Below are 10,334 nucleotides of genomic sequence, written 5' to 3' on the forward strand. Positions count from 1 at the left end.
ATAATGATGGTGCATGAAAACATTTTCTTTTCCTCTTCACAGACCAAACTGACTCCGTATGTGTACTGAAGTTGAACTAATAATTCTGATATTGGACAAATACTAACAACTTAATGCTAAAAAAGTATGTAAGTGAATAAACAAGCTGGTGATGATATCACATGAAGATACAGAGTGTCAAACAGTTGAGCCTCACTCAGAAGAAAGACATCTAGGTGGAAATCCCTAGCTCTCTTGGTTACCATAATCTAAAAGCCAGTAACCTACAGGCTTGCTAGAGAAAGGCAATTTGCCCCCATTTTGCCATCAGTTACCTAATAATTTTTCTACGTCAGGTGACTGAACTAAAACGCTGGGTCAGAAAGCAGCTGACATATGAAATATCCTCCATATTCTGAGAAGGATAACCCATTACTGATAATAAGCTATAAAACTTGTCATCTGGGAGGTTTTGCTGAAAGATTCCATCACCTTTCAAAAAATAGAGGAGAGATGATGAATTACTGAATATTTCAATGACCATGGGGAGCTTGAAGAATGTGGTCCATAAGGAAAAAAAAATACTTAAAGTTCATTTGAAGCTGAAAATTACTATGAAATACTAGGCAACAGGAATGACATTCTTCATAGGAGGATAAAGAAGAAAAGGAGGAGATGAAGGGGAAACAGGAATAATATGTAGTAGTAGTAGTGGGAAAAGAGGGAGCTGGTGGAGCAAGATTACTATAATATTGATCAACACAATAGTAACTACTATATTACTTCATCTATAGGTCCTGTCAGGTAACAGAGGATGAAAACATACTTCTGCTTTATTTCTGCATCTTAAGAAATCTCCATTTCTCACATTCTAGTGATTTCACTCATGAGTTCATGCTCTAATTTCTCTAAACCTAACCCAAGATCAGAGTTCCCAATTCTCCATCCAGGCAGACTTCTTCCTTCTAGAATTCAGAAAACTCTGGCCTTATGTTGCAGGGCCAGTCCAACTCACTCCTGGAAGGAAGCTGGGGGATCAGAAAGATAATGACACTCTGGGGATTGGGAAGGTAATGATGCTCTGGGATCAGCCCAAGCACCCAGGAAGGCCTAGTAACCTTTCCTTTAATATCTGCCTCTGGTGGAAATGTTGGTGAGAACAAAGATGCAACTCACTTACTCACATGGCAAATCAGCCCTCAGCTCTATCCAGGTAAGGTTTTCCTTTACAGTTTGGGAACTGGGGGTGAATAAAGGGCTATAATGGGTTATATTTTAAGAGAGAATGAATAGACTAACTTTTCTCACTCCTGGTCATTAATTTTTCTATCCATTGCCATGTTATATTTTTCTCTGTATTTAGAATTTTTCATCAACAAAAGGAGAATGGGGAAGGGAGCTTAGATTATTGTAAATCTAATAGAATTTATATTGAAAGAATTTTGCAGATAATTCAGTCCCATCTTCTATTTCTGTCCCTCTAATAATTTATGATACATCAAAGTGGTTTTCATGATTCTGAAATCCAGTCACCTGGATACCTATTAACTGTAACGTTTTCAGTTCACTGAAAATAAAAAAAAAGGATGAGACAACCAACGACCTATGTCTGTGGAGATGTGGGGTGTTTGAATGACACAGAAAGGATAAGAAATACAGGAAAATTGTAGGCTATGAAAAGCTTTACTGTCTGATCCATTTATACATCATCTTAGTCCTTTTTATGATGGAGGAAAGGATACTTAATCCTCCTTTCTGACCTCTTGCCTCTGCTGGAGATCATTTATTAAAACCTTTCTTTCTCGGGGATCCCTGGGTGGCTCAGTGGTTTAGCGCCTGCCTTTGGCCCAGGGTGGGATCCTGGAGTCCTGGGATCAAGTCCCACGTCGGGCTCCTAGCATGGAGCCTGCCTCTCCCTCCTCCTGTGTCTCTGCCTCTCTCTCTCTCTCTCTCTCTCTATGTCTATCATAAATAAATAAATCTTCTTTCTTTTCTACTCAGTAACTAAGATTGAGTCAATCCCTTTTATGATAGCATTTATGTTATTTGAAAGATAAGACTCATCAAATCCATGCACTTATTGTTTCTCATAATAGTTGTACTTAACGTAATTCAGATGCACTGGGCTTATCTCATTTTATTCCTACTAACTCACAAAGTCTGTAAAGGAGTAATCGTTACAAAGATTTTGTAAAAATCATGTGACATTATTTAACTGCATGGAAATCTGCAAAGTAGTTGAGACATCATCTTATTTTGGCTGTGGTCAAGTTATATACCGGAAGATGGAAGGAAGTCTTTAGCTCTGGAATTTTCATCTTGTGGTAATTTTTTTCATTTCTATCATCAACAAGTTTTCACTTCTGTGTGTTTTTTTCTTGTCTCCTCAATATTATGCAGCCTATTTTTGTCTTGACAAAATAACATATTTTCATAAACTGCTACGGAAATTATGTGAACTATGCCAACCACTGATGTGCTCTCTATATGATCTCATTTAATAATGGGGTAAGTAAAGTAATTGTTGTTAATTTACAGATGGGTAAACTGTGGGTGATATGTAAGGTAACTAGGAGGATTCCATAAAAGGTAAATGTATGTGTGTGGTGAGAGGCTCATCTTTCAGAGTTTCAAAGCTTTGAATTTAACCACTTGCTGATTTCTAGATAAATACTCTGATAAAGGCATTATCATCAAGTTAAATACAGCTAAGTATAATATTTATTTTTGCATTTACAATATCAGCCAGATATTGAATAATTATTTAGGAGATACCGATTTATTTAGATTTTGAGATTTCTTTCTCTCTTAGCTTCTATCATCTGGCAACTCACATTCATAACTATTGGCAACATCTTCCACATATTCCATTAGTTCTTCCACCACATATATCTAAATATAACAAACATCAAAGGAAATTATTTTTCACAATATTTATTGCTTTAGTCAATGTCTTATGACTATTTTGACTATAGTCTGATCATTAGTTTTACTGTTGGAAAACAAACAAAGAGAACTCGGTGTCTATCCATTAATTATTTTCATTAGTGTAATAATTATTGTATCAAAAATTCCTTTGATGCTTCCACACATGTACTTTAAGTGACCATGAGGCAGCTATTTATATGACTATTTTCAAGCGACTGCCCCAGTAAAAAACAGAAGAGTTCTATTGCTATACATAAAAGTCTCCATTTCTAGGGTGAATGGATGTTACCAAATCAGAGGAAAATATTTTGTGAGAGTTATTTCAGTAAGCGTGTTGACATGGAAAGACTGGAGTAAAACAAGAACTGGTTTAAATATTAGAGAATAATTAATGCAGTAGATACTACTGGGAAACAAAAAATGAACTTCTTAGTTGTGATTTTGGATTCCATTAAAGAGAAATCAGGTCAATTCAATAAAAAAGTATAAACCTAGGGAGACATAAGATTAGCTCATTATACTCAAAGGCGCTTCAGGATTCAAACCACAGCTAATTAACAATAGTATAGTGTATAGAATACACTATCATAGTACAGTGTAAAATTACTGAGAATAAAGTAGTATCCTTATTGTGGAAACCAGAAGATATTCAACTTTACCAAGTAATCCACGGATATTTAACCTGTGGAGAGTGAACATCATGCTCATCCAGCAGTATGGCATCTCTAAATTGGCTAAGTTCTGCTTCTGACTATATCTATCCTATCTTATTTTTAGTTGTTACTCTTCCTAAAATGTCCCTCTGTATTCTTTCACTAATTTTCTAAGACTCTGTAAAAAACATCCTCCATATTCCACTCTCCCTATTCCTTTCAACAAATCCACTTTAAATTTAAGTGAACTTAATTTATTCAGAGAACTGCCCATCCCTGGCTGCCTTTGAAACAGACCACCTTCTTTAAATTTCCTTGAAGGGCCACACTTAATGTCCTGTCAAACAGTGACTTATTCAATGTCTTTATAATGAACACTGAGTGAATGCAAGATGGCTAAACTATCTCCTACCAATCCCCACATGAGAACCAATGCCACAGATTCAGGGATATATAACCTGCTTCTTTGGACCAGGAGTAATACTGATTGAGGATGAAGGCTTGCATAAACTATGTACTCATCCACATGGGGCAACAGAAATGGGGGGGGGGGTTCTTCTAGGTCCACAAGATGCCCAGATGGAATCTTCATTTGCAGCAAAACTGGGCTGACATCCACATGTAAATAAAGAAGGAAAGCCTACTGTAGGTGTCTCAAACAGCCCAGCCTAGAGGTCATAGAAAATGCAAAAGATCAGTATTCTCAGACTCATGGTTTCCATTTCCACAAAGAAAGCAGTTTTTTAAAAAAATATTTATTTATTAATTTCTTCATGAGAGACAGAGAGATTGAGAGAGAGAGGCAGAGACACAGGCAGAGGGAGAAGCAGGCTCCATGCAGGGAGCTCGACGTGGGACTCAATCCCAGTCTCCAGGATCACGCCCTAGGCCGAAGAAGGTGCTAAACCACTGAGCCACCTGGGCTGCCCTCTAGCAGAAGTTTTGTAAGATTGTTTGCTACTGCTGTGTTAGCACAGAACCGCTGAATAATCCAGCCAAACTGTAACCCAAAGCCTAAACTTATTTATTCAAGGATCGATATGTCTGAATGATAGTGGGGTTTGTGTCCTCTTCACTTCTCACTCCCATTCTCTTTCTGCAGGATTGAGAATTAGTGATGAAAAGAGAGAGCACAAACTTCCATGGCATCCATTAACATGTCATATCTGGACCCCACAACAGTGATGCTAATTGGGATCCCTGGACTAGAGCATGTGCAATTTTGGATTGGATTTTCCTTCTTTGTAGTATGTGTGGTGGCTTTTCTGGGAAACATCATTTTACTGATCATCATTCCTGCAGAACGCAGCTTGCATCAACCCATGTACATCTTCCTGGCAGTGCTGGCAGCCACTGACATAGGACTCTGTGTAGCTATTGCTCCCAAGATGTTGGCCATCTTCTGGTTTGGCTCCCGCTCCATGGCTTTTGATGCTTGCTTAGCCCAGCTTTTCTTCATCCATTCCTTGCAGGGCATGGAATCTGGCATCCTGTTGGCCATGGCCTTTGACCGCTATGTTGCCATCTGTGATCCACTGAGGCACACATCCATCCTCACTCCTTTCATCTTGGTTACTTTGGTGCTGGTTGTGGCAATTCGGGCAATGGTGCTCGTTGGCATTCTACCTGTTTTAATCAAAAGACTACACTTTTTCCATTCCATTGTGATTGCTCACTCTTACTGTGAGCACATGGCTGTGGTCAAGCTAGCTGCAGAAGACATCAGAGTCAATAAAACATGTGGTCTCCTTGTAGGTTTTACAATACTGGGGTTTGACATGATTTTTATTATTATTTCTTACATTCTTATTTTCCAGGCTGTTTTCCGTCTACATCAAAAAGAGGCTCGGCTCAAAGCATTTAATACATGTACAGCTCACATTTTTGTTTTCCTTGAATTTTATATTCTTGCCTTCTTTTCCTTCTTCAGCCACCGTTTTGGACATGTTGCTCCCCCTACCCACATTCTTCTGTCTACCATCTACCTGCTTGTGCCACCTGCACTCAACCCTATCGTCTATGGTGTAAAAAACAAGGTGATTCGTAAACGTGTGGCACAGATTTTTTTTCTGAATTGTCAATCCCGGCAGTAAACTATTAAGTGGTTATGCTCATGGACAGAATACTTTTACTTTCCAGGGATGGAGACAGGTTGAACTCTGGGTGTTCATTATTGGGGGCTTTACTTCAATATGCCCAAACATAAAGGCATTTATGAAAAGACTTTTATTTCACAAACTACAGATAGTTTGTGAAAAATCTATTCTATTCTGCTATTATTTCTATTCATTTTAATTCTAATTTCATCTTTATCAATGCACTTCCTTTTTATCTGTTTAATTTGCAATTCTTTTACTTTTTTAAAAAAAGATTTTATTTATTTACTCATGAGAGACACACACACCAACACACACACACACACACACACACACACACACAGAGGCAGAGAGAGAGGCAGAGGGAGAAGCAGGCTCCATGTAGGGAGCCCGACATGGGACTCAATCCCAGCTCTCCAGGATCACTCCCCGGACCAAAGGCAACACTAAACCACTGAGCCACCAGGGCTGCCCTCTTTTACTTTTTGATACTGATTTTCAAACTTTCATCTTTTGGAATATTTGCATTTTAAGCTGGGATTTCTCTTCAACTGCTACTTTTGTCACATCTAATAGTTATTGACATTTTGTTTTAATACACAGTCAAGACCAATAAAATAAGCTGTCATTCATAATTTCCTAGCTTGAACTTTAAACACACCTAGTCAGGTTCTCTCACTTTGAGGAGTTTTGTATGTCTGCATTCCCCATATATATCACTATGTGATAGCAGAGAATATTGGTTAGGCTCTAGAATAGATATCTCAGTGTAACAGTCACTAAAAAAGCTTTTGTTCAGGAGCATAGTGGTGACACTGACATCACCACTGTTGCCCCTAGAACATCACTAGGTCACATTGGCAACAGCACTTTTGCATTTGCCTTCGAAGTCTGGCTATTCTACAAAAACTCAATCCCTCAAGGAGAGATGATGCAAAGTTCCTTTGTGATTCTCCATGAGTTAGAGCTGTAGTGGAGTAAGAGCCAATCCACAGCTCTACTGTTGAGGCATTTATGAGTCACTGCAGCACTGAGTGCTCAGTTTTATTTCCTATGGCTCTAACATTGCAGTCTGGCATGTAGCTTAGCATTCGTCCTATCTCATGGCAGGAACCCTCACACATATCCAGTATTATAAATGCCAAGCCCTGTAGTCCTTTGGTATATGGGGTTACAGGCACACCTTCCCAATTCCAGCCAAGTGCACTGGCTTGGTTTAACCAGTCACCATCATCCATACCACTGGCATCATCATTCACATTATCTCAGATATGTCTAGTACCATTTTATAGTCCGTAAATGGAGGAGGTAATTCTCTCTCCAAGCCAAATTTACTTTTGTTCCAACTTTCATAATCCTTTCTCTGGATTTGGGTACTTGGATGTGAGTAGAAACTCAGTCATGGTGAGGGCAACTGTGCCTGAACCATCTTTCCCAGTTAATCAACTGAGTCTATCATTCACTTGAATATCTAACATTATTTTATACCATAGTGCACAGTACTATTCTGTGCCAGTAAGGCACTATTCCTGACTCACAAACAATAAAGCTGCCATTCCTGCTGCAACCAGATTTCCAATTGCTCCCATCACATATCACATTATCTCTCTTCTTTGCATGGTCACAAGAAGAGCTGGAACATAAGATGGATGCTTTACCCGTCTAGACATCCTGGGATGTTCCTACCCTGAATTTATTCATCTGACCTCTTCCTCTAAGCCAGCCACATTGCAAGGCCAATGTGTAATGCTGGTCAATGCTCAAAGTGTTGTAGAACATTATCACATCTCAAAATATCCCTGTGAAATGCAACTGACTTTATAACAATGATATAAGCCAATTGAAGAGAATCATGTTATCCAGAATATTCTTGGACTTCCCATAAATATTTTTTTCTCATAGTCCTAAGTGTAAATTACAACTTCCCTAAACTTCTCAAACAGAGGTTGTACAGAAGATGCCAATAAAAGCTCCAGATGGATTGTGTCAACTAAGAACAAACATACTAATACATGTCACATCCTCATGAGGCTTTTAATTTACGCCAAGTGTTCTGTGTCTTCAGCAGAGGATACTTGTCTTTATGTAGTCTTTCACCTATACTGTAATATGCTTCCAGGTCCTCCAATGTCTAAAGCCATACATCTCTACTTATACTAGACTTCACTAGGTTTCATAAAAAAAGTCTATTAAGTATGAAAATTGGTATTGATGCAAAGATGTTAAAAATGACCAATGTAATAATCCTGAGATCTAGAATGGACAATTGTCTGAGTATGGCAAAGTTTCCACGCAGTACAATAGAGAAAAATGTTCTTCCTTTTTAACATGTGTTGATGAGTAAACTGGATATTTATATGGAGAAAAAAATACTCTAAGATAAATCTTAATACCAACATCCCATCATATAAAAAAAGTATACCGCAGATTTTAGATTTTAGTTGAAAGGCCAAACAATACACTATAAGAAGAGAATATGGGAGTGGAGGTATGTATCACATACATTTTGCTATAGAATCAATAATTCAAGAAGTCAATATTCTAACAAACTAGCAACTTGATTCTCAACAAAGACACTTATAACTAATCAAATTCTACCAATTTTCCAATAGCAATGGTTAGAACTCATCCTTAAATTCATTAAATTTGAACTTATCTAGGTCTTTTTGCAGATGTGAAATGTTCGATATGAACTTGTTAGATTTCCAAAGAAAGGAGAAACTATATCATTTTATATTATGCAAATCACTAACATTCATTCAACAAATACTTATTCACACTTACAGTAAAACACTGGGATAGGGGCACCTGGTGGCTCAGTGGTTGAGCATCTGCCTTTGGCCAGGTCATGACCCCGTGATCCTGGGATCAAGTCCCGCATCAGGCTCCCCACAGGGAGCCTGCCTCTCCCTCTGCCTCCTTCTCTGTGTCTCTCTTGAATAAATAAATAAAATCTTCAAAAAAAAAAAAAAAAAAAAAGAAGCCCAGGGAGAAATGTGAATAAAATAGGCAAAATCACTACATTATTTATTTTACATTACATTGATTTAGGAAAGTACTTTGGAATTAAGTGTCAATACTAAAGGAACCTTTTCCTTTTGCCCTGCTCAGAATGAACATGGTAACTTGGATCACCTCCACAAAAAAAATAACTGAATTGGTTTGTGGTCAAGGCCAAATTGTCCATAGTTTGTAGAGGCAAGCTTCGATATCTGAGGTTCTTCCAAACACCTTGGCAAAGATTTCTTTCCCTGATATGACCATTATTTCTCCTTTTATGGTCTACTACTGCCCTGACTTCTTAAAGGCCTGTGCTTATAGTACTTAAGAGGCAGTAGCACACTTAGGAAAACACTTTGGATTCATTATACTGTTTAAATATGACATCATATAGATCTTGTTTAAATATGGTCCCCCAAATACACCTAGGTTGCTCAGTGGTTGAGTGTCTGTTTTTGACGCAGGTCATGATTCCAAGGTCCTGGGATCAAGTCCTACACCACACTCCCCAGACGGAGCCTGCTTCTCCCTCTGCCTATGTTTCTGCCTCTCTCTCTCTCTGTGTCTCTCATGAATAAATAAACAGAAATCTTTTAAAAATATGGCCTCAAATAAATATGGGTTTATAATTCCCAATTTAGAGAAAAGAAATTAACTCAGAGGACTATTAGTTATTAAGCATAGAGCTATGATTATCATACCTGTTTTTCTATTTTTCTATTATTAAAGTTTATTACTTTGCACAGAAACATACTGAAACAAGTAAATTTTTATTATACCGGATTAATTTAGGTCAGTGCTCAAACCAGGTATGCTTTTGTCTACATATCTACTAAAAATAAACTTAAACTTTTTTAAAAGAGAAAATGAAAATACAATAATCAAATTTTCAAGACATTATATGTTAAAGAAGGAACAAAGTCTAAAAAAATGAAATAATGAAAACAATTTTAGAAAATAGTAATTAAGAAGTTTTATAATGTTGAATAAATTACATCTAAAAGCATGATTTTTGAGATCATTAATACACTGGGCATTTCAAAATATAGCTAACAATGCAATCGTTTTTGAAATTAATAAAATGTAATTTCACAAGTGCAGGGCCTCTGGCTCTTTTACTTCTGCATATTCAGTATAAAGAAAGGGAGATTTGAGAAGCAAGGAAATAATGTTTACTTCTAAAGAAAACAAACAAACAAACAAACCCTACCTGCTCTGGTGGCATTATAGACCTCGATCCACTGATTTAGGACATTTGCTGTGTCCTGGAGGAAGAGACCCAATCTTTGCTGGTATCATCTCCAAACTGGGCACCTAAGTAGCATCCTCTAAGGATGTTCCATCACTTGATTATGCCTACAACTTCTGGGTCATGTGATATGTAAGAAGATCAACGGGTGCCATGACCATGTGCTCACAGCTGCACCTCCACTACTATAAAGTTTTTTGATGTGATATTTCGTAAGACCTCTTTTAGGCTCATCCATTACTTTGTAAACCATCAGTTGGTTTCCATTGCTGAGGTGCTGCAAAAAGAGAAGGTAATCTCATTCAGAAATTGTCTAAACGTAGTCAACTCCAATCATAATGAATTGGCAATTCTTTCAGGGCAAAAGAGGTCCAATGTAATTTACTTCACACTAAGTGGCCAGTTGATGTCCTCCAGAGATAGAACATC

General features: G+C 37.6%; 1 protein-coding gene across 1 annotated transcript; it reads left to right on the top strand.

The window, feature by feature from the left end:
- The first annotated feature begins 4,702 nt into the window (after positions 1-4,702).
- On the top strand, positions 4,703-5,653 carry LOC112667870 (olfactory receptor 52A1-like). The gene has a single exon (XM_025459928.1). It carries the CDS (start codon positions 4,703-4,705, stop codon positions 5,651-5,653), a length of 951 nt encoding a protein of 316 aa, XP_025315713.1.
- The last annotated feature ends 4,681 nt before the right edge of the window (positions 5,654-10,334 follow it).

This window comes from Canis lupus, chromosome 21 (assembly GCF_003254725.2).
Source record: "Canis lupus dingo isolate Sandy chromosome 21, ASM325472v2, whole genome shotgun sequence".
Lineage (NCBI taxonomy): Eukaryota > Metazoa > Chordata > Mammalia > Carnivora > Canidae > Canis > Canis lupus.